Source organism: Rhinolophus ferrumequinum, chromosome 2 (assembly GCF_004115265.2).
Source record: "Rhinolophus ferrumequinum isolate MPI-CBG mRhiFer1 chromosome 2, mRhiFer1_v1.p, whole genome shotgun sequence".
NCBI lineage: Eukaryota > Metazoa > Chordata > Mammalia > Chiroptera > Rhinolophidae > Rhinolophus > Rhinolophus ferrumequinum.
Window position 1 is genome coordinate 48,945,409 of NC_046285.1, and position 25,245 is coordinate 48,970,653.

Below are 25,245 nucleotides of genomic sequence, written 5' to 3' on the forward strand. Positions count from 1 at the left end.
TGAAACAGACTGTGGGGACGTCTGCTTTGTCGTAAGGTGGCAGATGGATGGTATTTACTGATCGTGAAATTTCAGAAGAATTTTTATTTTTTTTCTCCAAGAAAACTCTCAGATTCCCTAGTACGGAGAATATGGGGTAGTTTTTTGGTGATCAGACCCAAGACAGATTTTTAAGGCCTGATTCTCCCAGTTTGATTTTCTGTGCTTGACTCCATTAGCTGGATAATGCCACATTTCCATGTCACGTAGGACTGTGTACACGGTGTCAGCTGTTTCTCCTTTAATTCTAATATTCCCTAGCTGAGTTTTCTTTCCCCCAGTACTAATTAAGATCACCTAGAAATTTTACTCAGCCGAGTCATAGCCTCTAAATAATTGAAATCAATTATAGCTTACTCTCCCTTTTTCTAATGATCCAGTCAATGTATGGATGGATTGTTCATTCTATTTTGCTTGTTTTCTTTCTCTCTCCTCCTTCCTTTGGGTTGTTTACCTACCAAAACTCAAACCTGTGTACTCAGCTATTTTGCAAGACATAAACTCTCAGCTCAGGTGTGAGTTGGGTATTTACCGTAGATTATCGCTCACTCACTCATTCAAAAACAACACTGCATACCTATCATATGCAAGGTACTGCGCTAAGCACTGTGTGAGATGGAAATATGACTAATAAAATACTCTACTCTCCTGGAAGTTTACATTCTAAGGGGGAAAATGAAACATAGGTCAAAATAACTGAACAAGGCAGTCTGTGGTAAGTGCCTCCCAGGTGGTACATACAAATCGGTGTAGTCATATTAGATGACAAAGAGATTGTTTCTAATGCGAGTGCTTAAGTACGGAATATTTCAAGAAGCTGTTGCTATTTGAACTGGACCTTAAAAAAAGAAATGGATACCAAGAGGGGGATTTATTTATTTATTTATAACCATTATGTGCTCCAGAAGGAACTCCAGAAATGTACGTACAGTGTAATCCGATAAAATAATGTTTAAATTAAGTGGGTGAGGAAATTGGGACAGAGGGGTAATGAGGGTAGGAAAGAATATATGAAGCTGGAAATTAAGTTGGTCCTTCAAATAAATACCTTATGGCCAGGTAAGATTAGGGAGGTGACCACTTTAATTACCCAGACCCGCCCTGTTCTTTCTCCGTCTGCGATGGGAAGAAGACCAGCGAGCTCTCTGACTTGAACGAGCCTTCAGAGAAGGCAACGGCTCTGGGGAAGCTGCGCCGGCCATTCACCTGTGTTCTCGTCCTGACTCCTTAGGTCCTGGGATGGATCCGCAATGGAGAATCAATGCTCAATGCCAGCCTGGTCAATGCCAGCTCTTTGTCCGAAGCAGAGCAGCTGCAGCGGGAGCACGAGCAATTCCAACTAGCCATCGAGGTAACACCCAAATCTGGCTACACTGTCCTCCCTTTCCCTTTCTGCTCTGTGCTTCAGGCAGGATGATTCCTCAAACTATGGGCATTCCTTCGTGTCATGAAGGCCTTACTCTTTCTAGTGAAATGGTCCTGGTAGCCTCCCTACTTACCCAGGAATTGATGGAGACGCAAAGGCAGGGTTTGTCACCCCAAGGAGACCTGGTAGTAGAAGACAGGTGTTCATGCCACAAATGTGGATTTGCTTTTTTTACTCATTGATACCTTTAATCTTCAAGGCCCCTGGTCCATTGAGTTTTTTATACATTATGGACTATGCGCCATGTGAGAAATGTAAAGCATTTCTCACATAAAGATCACACAGAATTGAGAATAAACAAGTGCAAAAGTCATTAGTAAATTAGGGTTCCATTTTTAAACATGTAGTTTACATGTAGCATGTAGAGTCTATTGTCAGATTCTGCCTTCGAGCAAGAACAATGATCACAGGATCAGATTACACTAGATAACTTGCTTCGCTGAAAGGAATTGTTCAAGCATGTGGATGGAAGTCATATTTAAAGAATAAACTCAGACCCGAAGTTCACTGAGTGAGACTTGTTTTAATGGCTGTTTTAAAATAAAATTCCACTTATGATAATCGAATATACATTTTGTCTTGCTTTAAATAATACCTTTAATTATCCTTTTTACTAAAATATTCTCCTTCCCAAAGAGACTGGAGCTGATTGCTTTGGAGTGATGTCGGGGAAAGAATAGGAAATGGGACATAGGAACTATATTAAAAATAAAATAAGTTCAGTGCCATTGGGAAAAGAGATAAAGAATGAACACTTCAAAGACATTCATTACTGTGGTTCAGTACAAAACTCGACCCACTTCTGAGTGTGTTAGAAATGCAAAGGTGTTATTTTCTACTTAACAAATGGTTGTTAATGAGGATTTTCCACAACAATGACAAAATTTTCACTGTCCATGCTAGTAAGCATACCTTTAATACTGTAACCCATCTGATTGCTAGCCATTTTTAAACCAGTATTGATTGATTTCAACCATTTGACTTTCCGGAAACCATCCTGTATGTGTAAACATAGCATGAACATGAGTGACATGTTTCTATAAGATGCCTGATATCTTCTTAGAAACCATTGCTGGTAGTAGAGTACTGTCTAGGATTTAAGATTTAAAAGTGAACTGTATACTACATACACAATATGGGCAAATCATTGTCTAAAGATGAACTAACCAGAGGAGAGAAGTTTTATTATCGTCAGCTGTCTCTGTTGTGTTTTCCTGCCGTGCCCTAAGAGGAGGGCATTCGAATCTATGTATCATAAAGGAAAAATCAAGATTGGGGTTACAATCAAGAGTCAGGCACACAGTGGTCAAGGCCCCATAGAGAGGCAGCAGTGAAGAGAACGAGGGTAGGGTGGTCAGACTAGAGGCATGGCATGAAGCTGTGAGGGATGCCAGGCAGAGAGAAGACAGCTCGAGGTCATGCCTCCTCCTTTTTACCTTTCACGTGAAAGTTTACCTGCCTGTCAGGTAACTCAATATTCAGTCCCTTAATCAAATGTTGCGCAAGTAAAACCAAGTGTCATGACACGCTGGAGCATCTCAATGAATTAGTGGAAAATAGTAGGTAAAGGCATTAGCAGTGCTAGAAATGACTGAATTCCACATGACTTGCATATGCAGCATGATGTAATTTGTGTTAGGTGCTGTTGCGTCCTTACAGAATAGAGACTTGCTAAGTGTAGATGTCTCTTAATACCTGGATGCAACTCGATCAAATATTCTTGGGATTGATGTTGAGAAAGAGGACCCTGTAAAGTTTGTGTCTGTGGTTTCCAGAGGATATGGCAGAGCAGATAGGATTTCTGGAAGATCATGGGAATGTAAGATAGGCATGGTCTGCAGCACGGCTAGAATACTGAAGAGAACAGACCCTGAATTTCACCATGCGCTCCTTCTCCAGGTAGCCTTGTGCTTCTCTCTAAACATGGCGGTGTATACCAGGTTGCACTGAGGGAAAATATGCCAGGGAGGATTTAAGCGATTTGGAAGTGGATCTAACTAGTCTGGTTTGACTTAACCCATTTTGATGGTATTTCTGGAGGCCTTTACAATGACTGGGAACACAATTTGACTTCTTGGGCCCTAAGAAGGGACCCCGGGTTCCGGGAGGGAAAATAAAATAGCTCTAGGTAGGGTGATCATATAATTCATTGTTCAAACTGAGACACTTTAAAGAGTAAAGGAGGTAATTATTAATCACTAAGCCAGAAGAGTAGGCATATGTGAGAACTGTCATGGGCAAACCAGAATGGTTTACTCACTCTAGCCTGGTTGGGCCTCATTGGCTTGAAGGTTTTGGTCTCCCCAAAGAAGGTCAGAATTTTTATCTGAAGCAGCGTTGGTTTCAGGAAAACTCCCCAGAGCCTTTCCTAATGGACAGTTGTATTGGACTGGAGTATACAACATGTAGAAGCACAGCTTTCTCAGCAAGCCCACATTATTATTTGTTAGTGTCCAAGATGTTATGGCGGATGTGTCTTCAAGAACTGTGAGCATCACAGAGACAAGTTCGATTTTCAATTCCATTCTTATTTGAAGTATTCTTATACATTTTAAACTTTAGCATTATAGCAGAAATAGAAATCGCTATCCAGTAGTTAAACCTGCATAATAAATTCAATTGCTTGGGTTCAATTTTCGTCCATGTACTGCTACTAAATATTAACATCCTTGAAAAAGCATGTCTTAAAGATAATAGCACTCAAGATTAGATAATAGAGAATAGAAATAAATGCAAAATAATGACTCAAACCTAGCGAGGCAAAGATTATGTCATATGTCATATGTGTAAGAGTTTATCATTTTGGAAATCAAAGGAGGAAGGGGTTCCTAGGGCTATTAGATGATAATGAGTTTTAGAATAAAGATGAGGATTTATTACATAGCATAAATTATAGGAAAATTAAAGTTACTCCTCCACTCTCAGAGAGAAAGACATAATAACGGGTTTATGATGACAATTATATGTTGGTTTCATACGCTGAGATGAGGCCAGATAATTATCATAATTACTGCATGTTCATTTGGCGAACCTTCCTCTCAATGACAGGCTGTGGACACCATTCTAATTGCTGGAGATAAAACGATGTGACGTGATAACAGTGGAAAGGGCATTTGGAATAGGTCAATCCTGAATCTTACTCTTGGTTTCTACCACTTTCGTGGTTGTACATTTTTGGGCAAGTTACTTAACCAGCCTGAGCCTTAGTTTACTAATATGTGAAGTGGGAATAGTAATATTCACCTTGTAGTAGTGTCCTGGGAACTAGAAAAAGCTATGCAAAAGCACAGTGCCTACCACGGAATATACATTTGGTTAAATGACAACTATTCAGTGATTTTTTAAAAATAGTCCTTGCCTTGAGTTTCACAGTCTAAGTAAGGAGAATTAGCTAAGTGTTAGATGAGTGATCTGGTTCAGAAGAGGGTAGTTTTTAGTGAGTCTCAGGCTATCAGAAAAGGCCTCTTGGAAGGAGGTCAGACGAGCTGAATCTCAAGGGGAGACTGGGACATAGGTGGGGAGAGGCTACAGGGTTTCATTAAAGTTAGGAAGCATGAACATAGCAAACCCGAGAAAGTGCATGGTGTGTTTTCAAAAGGCTTTTTTAAGGAAGTAGTAGGTGATAACAGTAGGGAAGTAGTTAGGACCACATTCTAATGACATCCTCTAGTCTAGAAGCCTTAGCGGCTTCTAATGACGTCCTCTAAAGCTCGGGCTTCATGTCCTAGCAATGAGGGAGCCACTGAAGGCTTTTGAACTGATAGGAGGGAGAGATGTTTATAGCATTAAATTAGAGTTTTAGAGCAGGAAAGGATGGTAGAAGTCACTTAATCCAAGCACTTCCTATTACAGAGAATTAACCTGTCAGAAATGTAAGGGTCGGGTTGGATGGCTTAGAAATGGAAGGCAAGAAGCCTAGCTAGATGACTATCGTGGCGGTCTAGGTATGAAATGGTGAGGGCTGGGCTGGGATTCAAGGTGAGGAACAGCAGGCAAGGCTGATGACGAGATTGTAATGTTAGGTGGCCGGGAGGGCTGCCACCAACGGAATGGTAGAATGCCACAGGAAGACTGTTTTAGAGGGAGGAGAAGTTTAGGTTTAGATGTGGAACTTGAGGAGATATCTGGGAGGAAGATGGAGACTCTGATAGGACAGTAGAGCCGTTTGCATTCATTGGTGAGGGTTCCTCCTCTCTGTGGGGAGATCGTTTACTTCTTTAACGGATAATGCATCTTTGTCAGTAACTAACATGGCCGGACAGCTAGATCAGCCCAATCAGTGCTGCTGACCTAGGTGAGGGGTGAGGCAGGCAGCTCACCCTGCCATCGAAAGACAAAGAGGAGGGTCAGATGTCAGGTGAGAAACATAGCTTGGGGAATCGTTTACAAAGAGGAGCTAATAGACGCCAAGGGAATAGACGAGAGCTCTGCAGAAGTGAGCAAGAAGCAAGGATGGACATTTGGGTACCTCTGCATTGAAGAGACAGGAAAAGAAAATGGTGGCAATCACTAAAACAGAGAAAGAAACCAGAGTTTACAATGGATCGTTTCTACCCATTAGTTTACTTTTTCTAGCTGCAGTCAGCAATGGGGAACCCAAACACTGATGTGGTCTTCAGGATGGAAGGCTAAGCAATGGAATACATGAGGATGTCGCTCGAGGAGGTCATGCTGCCAGAGCTCATTCTGAGTGCAGATTCAGGAGATGGAGAAGGGAAGCCAGGAGGGGGTTGATAGCCTGGGAGTAATAAATAGGACTGTGTAGACTACCATCTGGGATGAGGGTGAGGGCGTTGGTAGAGGTATAGAGGAGGGAGGTTGTACTCACTGGGAGTGCAGAGTGGATTTGCTCTCGGGCACTGCCCCAGCACGACTGCCCAACACGAAGGGCAGGAAGAATTCTGGAGTCAGTTTCTGGGCTTCAGTGACTAACGGTCACTGCCAGCGAGCTATGCACTCCTAAGCGTGCAAAGGCCAAATGAGTACCATGGCATTGGGTTGATGGGATCCCAGCAGTGGAAGCTAGGATAATATTAGCTCTTTGAAGTCGTGTGGCTCATCCATATCAGTGTTTTATTTTAATAAGCTGTGATCCCACTTGGCTCTCTCCCTGCCACCCAGTCCTCCAGCCTGGTCTCCCCGCCTCCTACAGTTAATGTAAACTCAGAGAATGCAAACCACATGTAGCCTGAATAAGAAAATAAACCTTCTACAATGTATATATTAGCCTAAAGGCAAGCACAAGTAATGCAGTGATGTGGGGATTACGTATTGAGCTGAACTGTCTGCCGTGCTGCTCTGTTCCCTTGGTGAGGAAACCAGGGGGTGGGGTGAGATGCTCCTTTCCTGCTTTATTAACCTGACAAATGTATTCCTTCTACTGGAATCCTTTTCAACTGATGATTAATGTTTAAAATGATTGCATTGTTGGCTCAGATGTGTGTTACGTGGGGTTGTTTTTTGTTGTTGTTGTTGTTTATGTGCAGTATTTATTTGATCTGTAAAATGGGACTGCAGCAGTAACCTCCTTTGAAAACACGTGATGAGGAACAATTTTCTGACGAGAGTCAAAAAGGAAATTTCACTAATGCATGAACCATTCAGAGAGCAGAGTTATACACAACTGCTGTTTCTCTGCCACAGAAACTGAACCGTCTCTAAAACGCAGTGATACAAGTAGAAGAGAAAGGAGTGGGGGTAGGAGTTAGGGACCTGAGCAATCAGTTAATGAGAATGGATCGTATTTTTTTTTATTTTCTTTTAAGTGTGCTTTAAAAGCAATGATGTATTACTCGTCGGGAAAACTGTTTGAATCAGTCATCTAAAGCTCTTTAACTTTTCTGCATCTCTCCACTCACGCCTCACTCCACCCCCTCCCATACCACGCCTGGGTCGTTCCCATGGATCTCTCTCTCCTCCCCTTGTGCCCAGTCCCTCTTTCATGCCACTTCCTTGCAGAAGACGCACCAGAGCGCCCTGCAGGTACAGCAGAAAGCTGAGGCGCTGCTCCAGGCTGGCCATTACGACGCGGACGCCATCCGGGAATGTGCTGAGAAGGTGGCGCTCCACTGGCAGCAGCTCATGCTGAAGATGGAAGACCGGCTGAAACTGGTCAACGCCTCTGTGGCCTTCTACAAAACTTCTGAACAGGTGAGGGAAAAGGGCTGTGGGTTGTGTGGGCCTGAGATTGGAGGAGGATTATTTTCTGCCTCACACTGCAAATCTGCAGTAGCTACCGTAGCAAGAAGCCAGGCCCCTTGGTACTAACCTTTGAGAGTGGAAGAATGATTTGTGGCAACGCCCTGGTTGGCTTCCTTATAATGCTTTCCATTGAAGACGTAGACCATATGATTTGTTACTTATAGATTTCTTGAACTCATTGGATCTAGCTGTTGAAATAGAAATTGGAGGGGGGTATGCTGAATGGTAGATTGGAGTGGTGTATCAGTTAGCTATTGCCACAATAATGCTGTGTAACAAATCACTCTAAAACTCAGTAGTATAACACAATAAGCCTTTATTTTGTTTGCTTAATTATCTGGAATTCAGCTGGTCTTGGCTGAGCTTGATAGAACTGGCTCCAAGCTACAGGCTGAGTCTAGATCTGTTCTCATGTATCTCATCCTCTTTGACGAGCAGCTACTTGGGGCACATTTATGGTGAAAGGTGGGAGTACAAGAGCCCAAGATCTACTGTGCAAGTGCATTTCAAGTCTTTGCTTATGTCACATGCTCTACCATCCTTTTGGCCAAAAGTCATATGGCCAAGCCAACATCAGTGAAGCAGGGAAGTGTATGCCTCCTATAAAGGTTGGGAGAGGAGAGTGACAATTTGCTGAACAAAATGTAATCTACCACAGTCAGGCACTGCGCATTGCTTGAAAAACATACAGCTCTTTTACTCGTGGGGATTCCAGTCTAATGGAGGACACACAGCTCTCTCTCTGTCATTGGAGAACTATGAGCCTAACTGGTAAGATGGTGCAGCTGTGAGAGCAAAGGCCGGAAATAGATACAACAGGGCCATAAAGATACAGACCCATTTCCATTACATCTATGCAGCAATATGCGCAAGGGCTAAGAGGAATTTTTAAATGGTTTGGGTGCTGTTAGGAAATTCTTTTCATGAAATAGAGGTTTAAAACAGGAGTAACTTTTTTTTTTTTTAAGATTGTTTTATTGGGGAAGGGGAACAGGACTTTTATTGGGGAACAGTGTGTACTTCCAGGGCTTTTCCCCAAGTCAAGTTGTTGTCCTTTCAGTCTTAGTTGTGGAGGGCGCAGCTCAGCTCCAGGTCCAGTTGCCGTTGCTAGTTGCCGTTGCTAGCCCACCATCCCTTGCAGGAGTCCAACCTGCAACCTTGTGGTTGAGAGGACGCACTCCAACCAACTGAGCCATCCAGGAGCTCAGCAGCAGCTCAGCTCAAAGTTCCATGTTAAATTTTAGTTGCGGGGGGCGCTCCCCACCATCCCTTGCGGTACTTGAGGAGTAGAACCAGCAACCTTGTGGTTGAGAGCTCACTGGCCCATGTGGGAATCGAACCGGCAGCCTTCGGAGTTAGGAGCACAGAGCTCCAACCGCCTGAGCCACCGGGGCCAGCCCAAAACAGGAGTAATTTTATTCAGTGTAAAATACTTTTCCTCATTCCAGTTGCTTCCTAGTAGAAATAGATCAAAGAAACATTCTCTTATGGGTGACTTTAGGGACCAGGGGAAAGTGTCTTGGAGTAAATATAACATGTCTTTCAAGGGCCCTGCAGCCAATCTCCAGTCTCCAGTCTCCACACTTTCTCTCAGTCCTTCTCTCAGTTGTTTCAGAGAGCTGATGCCCTTGAGGGCCATGGAAGTGAGCGGAGCAGACTGAGATGATAAAGAGCTTCCCTGGTTGACCTATAAATTCAACACAATCCCAGCAAGCTTTTAAAATAATAATTGATGTGCTGTTCCTAAGATTTATATGGAAATGTAAAGAACCTAGAGTAGCCAAAACAATCTTGAAAAGGAAGAGCAACATCGAAGGAGTAATGCTACCTGATTTTGAGAATTAATCCAAACCTGTGATGATCAAGAATGGTATTGGTGTAAAAATAGACAACATGGAACAGAACAGCGGTTCCAGAAGCAGGCCCGCACCTATACAGTCAGTTGATTTTCGACAAAGCAATTTCATAAGCAATGTATTTTAAACAAATGATGCTAGACAACTCAATATTCATGTAAAAATGAGGCTTAATCCCTGTCATACACGAATTTTAATTTGAGATGGATCAAGATGCTAAATAGGACCGAGCATTAGATTAAGAGTCAAGAAATTGGGTCCTGAACTGACCTTGCCCAAGGTCACTTTCTCCCTCTAGATTTCTGTTTCTCCATCTATTAAATTAAAAAGGATTTATGCTTGGTAATCTTTTCAACTTCCAAATTGATTGGTGTTAAGTCCAATACTATCATGGGGCAAGTGTCAAGTACTCTTTTTCTTAAAATTTTTGAATGTTTAGCATTTCTCTCAAGACTTGCGTGAGCCTTCCTGAATGTTTTCATGCCTTGTCTAAAGAAATATGCTTGGTGCTAAAGAAGTCGGCTAGAGCTGAGGGACTGGACTGTCATGTCATGGGAAGCATGTTGGCCACGAGGGTGTTCTTCCTGGGACATCTTTTAGCGCAGTTCATAACTCAATAAACGTCCTGTCCAATGCCACACCGCTCATCAAAAGGGATGACTTTCTCAGACAGAGGACGCTTATAGCTGCTCTCCCCTGCTGTCCTAGCCAAGCAAGTAATCAGAGCCTATAGAAGGCAAGTACAGGAATATGAGTTTCTATTTCCTGCCTCCTTCCCTAGGCCCTGACTCCAGGCTGCCCTGGGTCTCCTACTGTTACACTCAACCGAACTTCCCCACCGAGCCCCATTCGAAATGCTTTTGCTCTCCTGGGAATTCATTTATAAGGTCACTCTTAGAGCATGGCCTCTCAGCAATTTTTGAACTGAAAAGCTTCTTAACTCACTTTTAGTTTAACTCAAGTCGGTTACCACTCTGAAGGAAATGGACCTTTTGCAGTAGAAGGCCTGGAAATGCCATTGCGTTATAAGTAGTACCTTGAGACCTTTTTGCTGGGATATTTTTCCCCAAGGAAGGAAAACATAATATTCAATTATGGCCCATACATCCCATAACATCGGCAGCTGCCTCCTTGACCTCTGGTTGAGGCTACTTCCTATAGGGCAAGTAGAGATGGTTGGGCAACCCCAGTGTCTTCTCAAAACTTCTTTTTCCTGTGCTACCTAATTCACAGAGTTATGGTAAGGTGATAGCAATATACAAACACTTTGAAACCCCCCAAGGTACTAGTCTCTTTATCTTTTGTACTCTATATACTGTCCTTAGGTGATGCCATCTTCAGCTTTCAGCCATTGACTGTCAGAAGATGATTCCAAAATCCATATCTCATAATCTGTCCCCCGAGCTCCAGATGCTGGATTCGCACTGCCTCCTGGACTTCTCTCACACACGCCAGGGGCACTGCACACCCTAAACCTACAAACTGAACTTCAAATGGAAAATTGTGCCCCTGGGCAGGCTTCTCTCGGCTGAAGGTCCTCGTAAAATACTTCCCAACAGATTAATTTACTGAGTCTTTTCTTCCATGATTCATTAGGTCTGTAGCGTGCTGGAGAGCTTAGAGCAAGAATACCGGAGAGATGAGGATTGGTGCGGTGGACGAGATAAACTGGGACCAGCAGCAGAGATTGACCATGTCATTCCACTCATCAGTAAACATCTGGAACAAAAGGAGGCCTTTCTCAAGGTCAGAGCACATGTCATGCAAGGTCTGGGGCGTGAGCCTGTTCTTTCATCTACCAGCTTCCGCTCTCTTCCTCCTCCTCCTCCTCCCGTTTCCTCCTTTCTCTTTCTCTGCCAAACTCCAAGTTCTAAAAGGAGGCATTTGTAGAGAAGATGTTGGCTGGTTAACTTGAAAAGTTGAAAGGTCACACTTTAAATATTATTTACTTCCCTCAGCACCTTTTGTATAATTAGGCAGCTAGAATCCACCATTACTACTGACGCCATGTGCCAATATCTTGATATCCCATGGATGTTAACGGAAAAAAATACATACTTTCACAACAGTGTTTGATTTATAGAAATATTTCCGTTGAACTATATAAGCCCAGATATAAAATAATATTCAAGTAAATTGTTTATAACCAGATGACGCAAAATTTAAGGCAAGAATTAAAGAAATACATTTAGACATCTTACTTCTTTATCAAGCTGACAACCATCAATTACCAGTAAATGTAACACTGTTCTGTCAGAAAAGAGAACTACCTTATTTTGTTTGTTTTGTTTTTAATAGAGCCCCGGCCTGCTGCTAACAGAGTTTCAGCTGATATGGGAAGTCCTCCTAACCCTCTTTCCTCCAGCCTTTGATCTTCTCTCTGGCAGAGTCTTATGTGTTAAAACTCATCTAAAGGTTCCATTCACTCTCAAATTCCTTGCTTTCATGTTCTGCTTCCTCTCAGGTTTCTGAAAGTACAAAAGAGAATTTTTATATGCTGACATGTTGTCACTGACTTTCTACGATTCTATAATTAACTGCCTTTCTTTTATGAGGGATATTCTCTACTTAACCACCTCTTTGAGTTTTATTTTTATTCTTTCTTTCAAGATGGCCTTCCCCTGCCCTCCTCCCTGTCTGGTGTCTGCATTCAATCAGAACCCTTAGTGATCAGCTCTGACTAATGAGATGCAATAGAAATTCTTCTATACAGGGCTTAAGATGATTTTAAAAGTCTTCTCTATTATACAAAAAAAAAATTAAACAAAACAACTTAATTAGAGCATATCAAAAAGATTTTAAATAGAAGTATAAAGGTATTTCTTCATAAAACTAAATATTTCTTTTGAAGAAGGAAAAAAAGAAGATGTTTGGTGTGATGTTTTCTGTATGTACCTAAAACCATACTTGAGAAACTCCCTATTGTTGTGGGAAGTATATGCCCAATGGATGGGACCTCGAGCTCTCCATTTGTGTGCATTCGTTGATCTCTTTTGGAGTTTTTAGCATTGGACCACCATCCAGCTGTTAAATTCATGGGCGTCTAGATAAGGTAAAAGACTTCCCAGCAGTCTTTTACCAGAATTCCCAGAAGCCATTATTGTTAATGCAGTACTTAAAATAATTTTTTTACTGTCTACTTTGTAGAATCGGAAACTAAATGTAAAAAGATTTTAAAATTTGACAGTTTTGTCTAGAGATCATTTAATTCTGAAAACTATGGATTAAAACTTAGTGGACTACTATGTGTTATTTCTATAATCAGGAAAAAGCTGCTTTTTAAAGAAATTCAGAACACCTGTGGTCTTGAGAGAAACTAGAAATATTGTCAGTAGACCTGGATGCTAACCCCGACTTAATTCATGACCCCGGCCCTTTCTGGGCCTCAATTTCCTCCATGGGTACATCAACTTGGGACAGACCTGTCCTCTCTGCCACCCACTGCTCTTGGGAGCTTAAAAGAGGTAATATAACAGCTCTTATGCCTTTACTTACAGCAATATTTCCCAGCAATAGGATATTTATTAGTGGTATTGAGATGAGGGTGGATTTGATGGACAAATAAATTTTTAAAAAATTTTTATTGGGGAACAGTGTGTTTCTCCAGGGCCCATCAGCTCCAAGTCATCCTTCAATCTAGCCATGGAGGGCGCAGCTCAGCACCAATTCCAATCACCATTTTCAATCTTAGTTGCAGGGGGTGCAGCCTACCATCCCATGTGGGTATTGAACCGGCAACCCTGTTGTTGAGAGCTCGAGCTCTAACCAGCTGAGCCATCCGGCCACTCCTCCAGCAGCTCGTTGTCTTCAATCTAGTTGTGGAGGGCACAGCTCTCTGGCCCATGTGGGAATTGAACCGGCAACCCTGTTGTTCAGAGCTCAGGCTCTAACCAACTGAGCTATACAGCCGCCCGACAAATAAGTTTTTAAATGTGGGTCATATCCATTTAGATTTGGAATGTGTGGTGAATAGGTGTGTTTCCCAACTTTGCTTTCTCGAGTCTAAGTTAAACTAATGTTAAAGTGGCTTACACCCGTGGTCATATAAGAGGCATTCTGGTGGCAGAGGAAAATCAGCCTAAGAGTGAAGTTAGTAATACTGACTCAACATGCAGTAGACAAGGGATGGCTGACGTGTGATTTTTGTCTGTAATGGAAAGGGGAGAGGCATCGGGAGTAGTTCTTTACTCAGTAAAAGCATGAGCCTCCTGCATTGGGATGGGAGTGTCCGTGAAGCAGAGTGTTCTCCAATGCTCGGCTCACCCAGAGCTCCAGAAGCCCCTGCTCCGTTATCTTGGATCCCGTGCACCTGCCGGACCAGCCCTTATGTGTGGTGGCTTCATACCTCTGTCTCCCTCAGGCCTGCACCTTGGCACGGCGGAACGCGGAGGTGTTTCTCAAGTACATCCACAGAAACAACGTCAGTATGCCCAGTGCCGCCAGCCACACTCGGGGACCTGAGCAGCAAGTGAAAGGTCAGTGTGAGACGTGCCGGCCACGAGCCACGTCAGCAGCACAGGCCAGAGGCGGTGTCCCTTGTCTTCATGCAATCTCCGATTTCCTGGTTCTTCTCCTGGGATAAGAAAAAGTTGGACGTGGGATGACACGGGCTGTGGCAATGCATGGGAAGTTTTTTAAACATACATCAAGATTTGGAAGGGAAAAAGGAGGCTAAAATTTTCCCCAAACGTTTTCATTTATCTTAGAGTCTAGAGCAGTGCTATCTAATAGAATTCTCTGAAATAACAGAAGCGGTCTGTATCGATGCTGTATAATGTAGTAGACACTAGTCATATATGGTTGTTGAGTACTTGACATGTGCCCAGAGCAAATTTGTACTTCTATTGAATATTAGTCAATTTAAATGTAAATAACCCAATGTGGCCCACATTCTACACAGCAACATGCCAGGGTTTCACTAGCCTGGGAAGACTGACCACGTGGACTGAGAATCACAAAACCAAGTTCTAATCCTGGCTGTCGTACTTACTGCTTAAGCTTTCAAAACATCAGTTTTCTTATTTAAAACTGAAAAGGGGTGTCTAGACTCTTGCTGCTCCAAATGGGGTCCCCATACCAGCAACACTGTCATCACTCGGGAGCTTGTAAGAAACACAGAATATCAGGCCCCACCTAAAGCTACTGATTCAGAACCTGCATTTGGGTAAGAGCTCTCCCTATCTCACCCCAACCAGGTGATGTGCGTGCACAAAAATTTAGATAAGTACTGGTCTAGATAATCTTTAATGTCTCTCTTAATTCTATAAGGTCTATAATTGTTTGAAAAAAAATCAGTACCTTTAAAAACTGCTTATTAGCTGACCAAATTAAGTTTAAATTATTAATGGTGGAATCACTTACTCTGGACCATACAGAAATTAGCCTTTGAATGGGTGCAGAATTTAACAAATGTCCTCTTGACACAGCAGAGAAATAGAACCCTGGGACCAAGGCTAGGGAGGGAACCAGAATTGACTTGGATTGGGGGCGGGGGAGGCAGGACTGGAGAGCTGCAGAGTGGACAGTGGGAGGGGCTTTAAGAAGCTGCTTTAAGAAGAGCCTCCCTCCCCGCTCAGAGAGCTCAGAAAGTGAAAAGATCAGAGGCCAATTGGAAGAATTAAATTTAGACATCGAAGTTCCCTAGAGAGAAGAGGGAAGCAGGTTCCTTTTCCAGATGTGCTCTTTGTGGTTGAGCGACCCTGTGGGTAGCTGGCATTCTGTCTCCCTCCCCTTCCTGCACATTTCAGAGCCTGCGTTCTGACTTCTGAATGCAGGTGGCAGCTTGGTGAGGCCAGCTGCCTGCTGAGAACGCGCTCTCCCTCCACATCTCAACGCGCTAAGAGTGGCAGGCAGCCCGGGAGAGCAGGGTACGCCACGCCTTCGTGGGGATGAAGGCGGGTTGTTGCCCATAGGAAAGCTTTCTGGACGGAGGGAAATGAAACCTGAAACTCTTAAGGATTTTTGCCTGACCTGAGTTGATTCTCTCAGCCACCTGAGAGGGAGCTGCATTAAGCAGAACTCTGACAACGAGATACAAAAGACGAACGGAAACACAAGTTCGCAACTCATCTGCCCAACTGAAGCATCCACCTGAGCAGGGCCTACACTCTCTTCTGTATCTGTTTCCTTTCCACCTGCTGCCTGGACCCAAAGCCAGTGCCACTTATTTTAAGTTTTTGTTGCAGGAGCAATTATTGCTGCATAACAACCAAAAAATTCAGTGGTATACAAGTGTAAGCACTTACCGTTTAAGTGACTGTTGGCTGGGGAACGGCTGTCTTGGCTGGGCTCAGCAATGCAATTCTGCTGCAGGCTGCAAGTCTGCCTGGCCCGGCTCCTTCACTGCAGGTTGTCTGCTTGTCTGTTCCACGTGTGTTAGTTCTGGGACCTCAGTGGCAGCAGTTACCCAGGAGATGTTCTTATAGTGTTGATGGCAGAGATACAAGGGGCAGTGTCAGTGCAGAAGCACATTTCGAGCCCCTGCTTGTGTTACCAACTCATTTGCCAAAGCAAGTCATATGGCCCAGCCCAGGTCGGGATGAGAAAGTACACTTTGTCTCTTTGGACTAAAAAGTTACATGACAAAGGCATAGATGTAGGGAGAGGTGAATCAGGGGACCCGTCCAAGCTCTCAGCCTAAGGGAGGAGAGATCCAAACTTCCATGGAGCATTAAAAGTACACAAAATCAACAAAAACTTATAAGTATAAAAAGTATAAACACTGCAATTTGGGGTGCAGCCTTTTTGTAGAGCTCAGTAACTTGTGTTTTACAGCCCCAATAACACTGGAAACCAAAGTGGCTAAAGACTCTCAGGTTCTGAGGTCAAACATCTCTGCTCCTTTCTGTCTGAATGACCTGGGCAAGTTACCCACGCATCCTCTCTAAACCTCAGTTTCGTCATCATAGAATGGAGATCATAACGGTGCACGCATGCGTCATGAGGTATTGCGAAAATATGTGCCTGCCACACAGTGAGGGCTTAACAAATACTAATTTTTCATATCGTCATCATTGTGTATTTTATTGGTATCTAATATAGCTAGCAGCAAGCAGGAGGCGGACATAGCACAAAATAAATTTGATTGCTTCAAGCGTAGAACATACTATTAAAACACGTAGGAAATCTATCCATGTAGCCAGCTGCTCTTCAACAGGAGAAGCAAGGAGGGAAGCAACATGGACAAACACCTGCCATGGCCCACGGTGGTTCCACGTGCCTTATTCTTATCCTCACACTTAATATCGTTAGCGGCAACACGAGACCAGCTTTTAGCTTTTATTATGATCGGATCCAAAACAACATGGAAGTTGGGCCTAGCCACATGATTCCCTGTGGACATGATTCCCTGTGGACGTGATTCCAACACAGCTTCCCTTTGCCTGTGATTTTGAAGTTTTAAAACTGAGCCTCTGGCTGTGAAAGTGCTGTGTGCACAACCTTGTGTGCAGGGCAGACAGTGCGGCCCACGATGCGAGTTATCCGTGCAGCTCTACCAGCCTTTTTGCCATTGTTCCCTCCCACTTCCTCCTAGAACTGCTCAACACGGGCTGGAATTCCTGGCAAGTCCATTCACTCTTACAGGCTCCAGGGGCCTATTGAGTTAGTTGTTGTTTTAGGGACTGACGCTTCATATGGTCTCTTACCATCAAGAACTAGCTTTGGTGTGAGGAAAATCAGGGCCACTTTTAAGTCACCCTGGGTACATATTCTTCCCCCATTAAATAATGACCCTCATCAGCAAGCTCTCACCCCAGCCTCCCCCATTTTGCTTCCCTCTGGGAAATTCTCTCTGGACCAAGCTTTGCTCCCTTGCTTCTGATGCCTGGATTAGTCCTACAAGGAGGTGTGACGGTCCCAATTATCTAGTACCTGGGGCGTGGGGCCAAAGCGGCTGGGCTTTCCCGTGACCAGCTCTCACCTCTGCCCTGCAGCTATCTTGAGTGAGCTCTTACAGAGGGAAAATCGCGTCCTGCACTTCTGGACCTTGAAGAAGCGGCGGTTAGACCAATGCCAGCAATACGTGGTGTTTGAGCGCAGTGCTAAACAGGTATGTTCAGAGCTTTCCCTGGCTTCCCCTCAGTCATAGGGACTGCACAGAGCTGGGAGGTGGGGTGAACAGAGGAAAGAGAACAGGCTGTTGCCTACCAGCCATTCAGCCTTTACCAGGCACTCGATTCAGAGTTTGGTACCAGGAGTTGGGAGGAGATTCTGGGGGCAGATTGCCCCTAACTCACAATGAAACTGGGCCAGTCTAATGGGCAAGACACTCTTTGCTGGTGAGCTGTTCCAAGTCTAACAAGTGAGGGCTCATTCATAAAATCATCAATTCTAAGCTACATACTCATCGAATCATGTCAGCATTTCCTGGGTCCATCACCCGGTCCAAAATCACAAACTGATCCATGGTAGCAGGGCATGTTTTCCTACTGACAGTTGGCTTTTGGGGAACGGGGTGGGCTGTTTCCTCCAACAGGCGCTGGACTGGATCCAAGAAACAGGTGAATATTACCTCTCAACACATACCTCCACCGGAGAGACCACAGAGGAGACTCAGGAACTGCTGAAAGAATATGGGGAATTCAGGGTGCCTGCCAAGGTAGGAAGCATCCAGGAACCCTCCCCACATCCACCCAGCCCTCCCCTGTCTGGCCAGTGTCACATTGCAGAAGGGAAAGCAGCCTCTCTATACAGAAACGCTTAATCACAGTGGCAAGGGGGGAAGCACAGGTAGGATTGTCTCCTTGGAAACCCGAATACCCAAAGACTTGCAGCGGCTGGGTAGAACATCTGTATATGGGGAGTCACTGCTTCTACATACTCCTCTTCGTGCGCCAGGTTCTGAAATGTGCTATGTTCCTCCAGGCCCAATAAGGCGAAGGGAGGTATTCACGTGACATGTACATGGCATGTGTGAACATCTACACTTAGCCACACGTTCTTGAAATTTGAATGGTTTGGGAAGTGCGCTTTATGGGAAGGGCCAGTGGCTATGCGTGGGTTCACAAAGCAGGGGAGTTTATTCCCTGAGCTGACTACCGTTGATTTTAAATCTGTGTGTAGGTGGACCCTACACAGTTCAAGGGTCAACTGGACTTGCATCTGGCCACAGACCTGCAAAGGAGCCAGACTGGGGAGCACTATTGCACATACCACACCCCCTCACACCCCCATTCACACTGAGGCAGAGAATGCTATGAAAGGATGACGTCTCATTTTCATCTGTTTTCACAGCCAGGATTCAATCTGAGGAGCCTTGGGTTTGAATGAAAATCTGATCTGTCTGAGCTCCCTCTTTGTAGCGTCCTTCTCCCTCACGTGGGCTCCCGGCCATGGAGGCACCTTTCTTGTCATCGCTTAATGCCCGTCCTACCCAGAGAGCCCTCTGACACTATGGCGAATGTTCCTCTCGTTTGCTTCGACAAAATGAGGCCCTTCGTCTCATTCCTGATCTGCTATTTCAGAAGCGGTTATCCACTTGATGAATCTTTCACTATGAACCCTTGATAGTGGGGAGCCTTTCCCCTGTGTCCTTGTGAGCCTCGGGGCCTTTTCATCCCATGTGAAAAGCTGTCAGTTCAGAGACTCATTTCAATACCAGCCAGAACAAACAGCACCAGGAAGGTGGCAGGTGTACAGAACCCTTTTCAAATCCAAATGAAAATGGCTGTTGAGTTATACACCTTGCATCTATCTGCCCCGCTTTTAAAAATAATGAACTTTTAATCTGAATAGGATCAGCTCCGCTGGTGTTCCTACTCCCATAGATGGATCACAGCAGATACTCAGAACTTCCTGGGAGCAGAATCTGTCCTTAACCAAAGGGACAATATGGAGAATCATTTAGTCAGTTTAATTCATCCTTCCTTTACCATCTTCTTCCTATCTTTCTCCTCTTTTCTACTTACATTGTTACCACCCTAATTAGGTCCCATGCTTTTGGCCTTTCCTTCCTTCCCATCCATCCTGCTCTTTGGTGCTGTTCATCTTTAAAACATTCCTATGGTCACGTTACCACCCAGATCAAGAACTTGAAGGATTCTCCAGTGCCTTCAGGCCAGCACTCGACAACTTCTACGTCTGTGCCACCTTGCCACCCAGCTTTGGCTTCAGTTATTTTTTTATGCAAATTTTATGTTCCAGCTGAGTGGAGGATTTCTTACCCTCTAAGGATACGTGATCTACTTTCTTGCCTCTGTACCTTTTTCATACCCTTTCTCTGTCCAGAATATCCTTCCTTCCCTTTTGTCTGTACTTCTTCAGAGCCCATCTTTCCATTTCAGTGACGCCTCCTCTGGAATCCTGCCTACATGCCGGGATGTGACCTGGCCCTTTGCTGCCCTACAGCCCTTGTTATCTGTATAACCCTTAAGGCGTCTGGTACGGACTGTCCTGTTCTCATCATCTGTATGAACCAGTGGGTTCCCGAAGGGCAAGAAGCATGCTTTATTCACTTACCTGACTGTATCTTATGGATTGAAGTGAGGCCACAGACATTTGTGAACATAAGGGATAAAAAGAAATTTGGAGAGACTTGAAAACGCCCCCTCCTCCCGAATATATTACTATATTTAATATGATCCCTTTACTTTGATTGTCTCCCTCATAACTATTTCTCCCTCATAACTATTTCTGTTCATAGGAATTCATTCCCCCACCTATCAGGTTGCAAGTCTCAGGGCTATTTGTTGTTAGAATATCTGGAGAATAACAATCCCAGCTGAGGAGTTTCTGATGGCAGGTCTCAGTGTCCTGAGCATCCCAGCCCCATTTCCCTGAGGCAGAGTGCCTTTAACTAGCCATCTTGGGTTTTAAGCTTAGTAACCAATAAACTTAACTTGAAATGGAAACCAAATTGACCTGAAAGCAGAAGACACTATGGTGGATCTCGTGATCGAACAGGGCAATAAAGTATTGAATTGTTATACATATTCAGAATATACGTATTCTGCTCCCCCAAAAAAATAGTTCAACTAGGAGAAATACTGAATATAGAAAAGTATTTGCTGTATAACAATCCCCAAAGGTAAGAATAAAAATAAGATGAAGAGACTATGGGTGAGAATAAGACGAAAACAAAATTTTCTTGTTGTGGTATGCTATAGACTGTCCAGTTGGGAGATCGTATTTTCCTATTGGGGGTTTCAAATTTACAAGGGATCAAGGCACACAGTGACAGGAAAGCTTAATGATCTTCGACATCTGGAAGAATTCCATTTCTTCTAAAAGCAAAATTTCTTAAAAAGTATTTTGTTTTTCATTTTTTATAATTCAGTAGTTTTTAGTGTATTCACAAGGTTATGCAACCATTGCCACTGTCTAGTTCCAGAACATTTTCATCACCCTGAAAACAAACTTCACATCTGTTAGCAGTCACCCCCCCAGCCCCTTCCCTTCAGCCCCTGGCAACCACTAATCTACTTTCTATCTCTATAAATATGCCTGTTCTGAACATTTCATATAAAGGAAATAATGGAATCATATAATCTGTAGTCTTTTGTATCTGGCTTCTTTCACGTAGCATAATGTTTTCAAGATTCATCCATGCTGTAGATGTATCAGCACTTTATTTTTTTATGGCTGAACAGTATTCCATTGTAGGGATATACCACATTTTATTTATCCATTCATTAGTTGATGGACATTTGGGTTGTTTCCAATTTGGGGGCTATCAGTTGCTGTAAACATTTGTGCACAAGTTTTGGTGTGAACATACGTTTTCAGGTCTCTTAGGTATATGCCTGGGAGTGAAATGGCTGAGTCACATGGAGCATCTGTTTAACTTTTGAGGAACTGCCAAACTGTTTTCCAAAGTGGCTACAGGATTTTATATTCCCACCAGCAATGTATGAGTTCTGACTTCTCCACATCTTCTCCAACACTTGCTTTCATCCATTTTTTTATGTAGCCATCCTTGAGGATATGAAGTGGTTTCTGACTGTAGTTTTGATTTACATTTTCCAATGAGTAATGGTATTGAGAAAACACTTTTTCAAACTGGCAATTTTATCTCTGAAACTGAAAGAAGCTATGAGATAAACTGGACTAAATTATTATTAAAAAAAGAGAATTAAGTAATAATGAAAGTTATTGAAGCCTTAGCTAAACTGAATTATGTCTTGGAATTCAGATTGCGAGGAAAGGAACATTGGCATGTCATAGAGGCACTTCAGACTGAGACAAGTAGAACCTAAAAAGTTCAGATAAAAGATGGGGATAGTTCTGTTTCTGAGACTCTTAAGAGGAATATAGCTCACATGTGATGGATATTTTTGAAAGGTTTAGTTATTCATATATAATGACAAACTCTCCACGTGGAATGAATATGAAGAGAATTATTTACCCATGCAGAGAACTCAATAGGTTCATTATTTACACAGAATATATCAGTAAATACAAGGAATATCAGCAGTGAAAGGCAAATTAAAGGTTATAATGAAATTATAAGAGTAATACCAAGACTAAATCTTAAAGACTTATGAAATGTGCTAAAGACACTGAAAGGACTTTTTAAAAAACCATATTCAGAGGAAGGCTCACTGATTAAGGGAAGATGGTATAATATTAACTGATCAAAGGAAGGAAGGAAAAGAAAGAAAAACCGAGATGAATTATATTTCCCAAACATTCCCTTTTGTCCACAATATCGCATCCATACTATTTTTTTAAAGTAATTTTTTTAAATAAATTTTATTAGGGAATATTGGGAAACAGTGTGTTTCTCCAGGGCCCATCAGCTCCAAGTCGTTGTCCTTGAATCTAGTTGTGGAGGGTGCAGCTCAGCTCCAAGTTCAGTCACTGTTTTTCGATCTTTAGTTGCAGGGGGCGTGGCCCACCATCCCATGCGGGAATTGAACTGGCAACCTTGTTGAGAGCTCACGCTCTAACCAACTGAGCCATCTGGCAGCCCCTAAAGATGGATTTCTTGATTATAGCTGCAAAAATTAATCTCTATTTTAAGTAAATAGCAAATATATACATATATATATATTATATATGTGTGTCTCCCCCCTCCAGGGGGGGAAGAAAAACCCCTAAATGCAGTAAGATAGAAGTCTTTAGGACACCAGGTATCTTCTTAATCAGTTAGTTGCCAATGCTACTATTTTTTAGCCTTTTCGTGGCTAAGGAGATGTTCCTCCTGTCCTCATACCCACTTTCCTTTCTTCGTGCCAAAGTTCTTCTGGCCCCTTGTCTCCCAGCTGTGGGGTACCAACTCACTGTCCTGAGATAGGAGAGACTCAGATGTGTTGAGTGAGTTGCTGGAGAGCCGGACCGTGAGTCACCCTGGCCGTGTGGCCGGCTAAGTCCTCTCTGCTTGCCTCTGGCATTTCTTGGGAGGGTTAGTGGCTGGGGAGGGGCTGTAATGAGCCTGGAAAGGCAAGAGAGGATGAGAAAGGCTCTTCTGTGTTTTCTACCTGTCCCCCAGTGATTTTCTGCCTCAGTTTCCCTCAGTTATCTAGACTGTGGCATGATCCAAACCTTGGATCTACTTTCCTCCAGTCCAAAAGATAATTTTACTTCTCAGAATATTATTTAAACAGTCTTTCCTTCCTCTTAAAATCTATTAGACTTCCCTGATATATTTTAGAGTTTCAAAACCCAAACTTAAGATAAAAAGATGAGCAAATGCTTACTTGTTTGAACATCCCTTCTATTTCTGTATCTTACCCAACGTAAGTCCCGCCTCTCCCATGAGAACTTCTCTGCTTGGGTCGGCCCACCTTTAATTGTTTTCCTGTTTTAAAATTCCCCCAGTGTTAACTATACATGCTTCTCTATTTGACATTCAATTCATAGTGCCCTGAGTTCTTTAAGTACTCTCTGTGAAAATCTTGTCCCCTCTCGAGATGAGACTGTTTGGGGGATACGAGTATCTTCTTTCCCTCTTTTGTTTAAGCCCCGCCCCCAGAGTGTCCGTACAACCTTCTGCAGAGTAGTGTGGACAGAGTAGACCTTGAGCAAACTGTTGTGAGAAATGAAATTAACCAATGCATGTCAGAGCTCCATCTTACTTAGGCCAGCAATGGATACTAGCTTCAGTCATTCTTTTCTCCCTTTCTCCATGGAAACTAAGGACAGGATCCTCGTGGTCAAAGGAACAGAGTTTATTCTTAAAGCTGCTAGTAGCATTTCATCAGATCCTGGCGTAGTCCACCTTATCTGACGTTTAGAAAGCCAACTTCAGGCCAGTACAGAGAGGAGAGAGAACTAACAACTATGGAACAGAGGCAGACAGGTTCTGTCACTTGCAGGGAGTGTGAACTTGGACAAGCTCTAAGCCTTTCTAAGCCTCGATTTTTTTCCTCCGTGGTTTCAAAGAGCCCACATCCCCTCTCTCCACCTTCCTCCTAGGGATGCTTTACGACTCAGATGAGTCTCAGATGTGACATTCACGTACTCTGTAAACTGATATAGTACTGTACTAATGTAAGAGATTCTTACATCGATAAGCATAATGGCCAACAGCCACTGCTTCCTGAGTCCTTCTGTGAGCACTGTTCCAGGTGCTGTTCTAAGCATTCTGCATTGTCAGCCCGTGTAATGCTCACAACTGTATGGTGGAGGTACTGTTATGATCCCTACATAACAGTAGGGACGGAGGAACTCAGGCACAGAGGGTTTCAGTAATTTGTCAAGACCTCCCTGCTAGTAAGTTATAGACCTGGGATATAAACCCAAGCAGCCTGGCGATGAGCTGTCTGTGGCTACGGTGAAGAAGAAAAGGGGGTGGGGGCTATGAGAGGAAATGCAATATAGTAACTTAAGACCATCTTTTGGGGCAGCAAACAAAGGAGAAGGTGAAACTTCTGATTCAGCTGGCTGATAGCTTTGTGGAAAAAGGCCATATTCATGCCACAGAGATCAGGAAATGGGTGACCACGGTGGACAAGCATTACAGAGACTTCTCCTTGAGGATGGGAAAGTACCGGTACTCCCTGGAGAAAGCCCTAGGAGTCAACACAGAGGTGGGTGTGGGGGTGGCCCGGCTGGAGCCTCCTCCTTTCTCCTCTCCCTCAGTACTGCTGCTCTCATGGCTGTGGAAGGAAGCAGGGCTTCCAGAGCAGGGTTTCTGAGCTGTTGACTCCCAGAATTCTTGCCTTGTGTGGTTTTTCTAGTGGAGGGATGCATCTTGCTGCTAAGCCACTGGCCTCCAGCCCTCCATGATTAGTGCTACTTATATATATATTGCACAATTGGCTAGCCGGGGATAGGGGTCTATGAGTAGCCAACACAGAATAGAGTTTTTCTCTGTGTAGAGTTAAGTGTTGACTTTGAGAACTAAAACTTTATCTTGGCTTCATCAGTACCATCTTCCACCCAATTATGTTAATCAGCAAATGATTAGAGTCCCCAGTATGTATAATAGTACTCTTTTAAGAATAAGGGATGTAATTCATGCAAAGGCTATTTGACATTCCAACTGAAAAGAGGTTACTATTTGCCACGAAGCAAGGGAAGACTGACTTTAATCTGTTCTTTATAATAGGGGTCAGTAACCTGTGAATTAAGAGCTAAATACAGGCTGGCAATTTAATCCTACAATTTCTAATTCTTAAATCTTTGAATAGGCTCATGCTCTGAAGCAGGGCAGACTAGAGAGTGAAATGGCCAAACCACTAAAATTGGGGGAATTAATGTCTTCCCCCAGGCTTTAGCCTGTGAGATTTTTTTCTAGAGGTTTCCATCCTGTATAAATACGAAACAGTGGTTGAAATAAGC

The 25,245-nt window shown here is 43.4% G+C and overlaps 1 protein-coding gene across 19 annotated transcripts in view; it reads left to right on the top strand.

Moving 5' to 3' along the window:
- KALRN (kalirin RhoGEF kinase) overlaps positions 1-25,245 on the top strand; it is a 615,365-nt gene that overhangs the window by 356,435 nt on the left and 233,685 nt on the right. For 13 of the 19 annotated variants that reach the window (XM_033132405.1, XM_033132467.1, XM_033132483.1 and 10 more), the window contains exons 16-22: positions 1,271-1,390; positions 7,397-7,615; positions 11,119-11,268; positions 13,883-13,997; positions 17,457-17,572; positions 17,999-18,121; positions 24,309-24,491. In XM_033132405.1, the coding sequence (XP_032988296.1) occupies positions 1,271-1,390; positions 7,397-7,615; positions 11,119-11,268; positions 13,883-13,997; positions 17,457-17,572; positions 17,999-18,121; positions 24,309-24,491 (1,026 nt within the window). The remainder of the gene's footprint in view (positions 1-1,270; positions 1,391-7,396; positions 7,616-11,118; positions 11,269-13,882; positions 13,998-17,456; positions 17,573-17,998; positions 18,122-24,308; positions 24,492-25,245) is intronic. The other 6 variants (XM_033132434.1, XM_033132476.1, XM_033132549.1 and 3 more) reach the window with 1 other exon arrangement.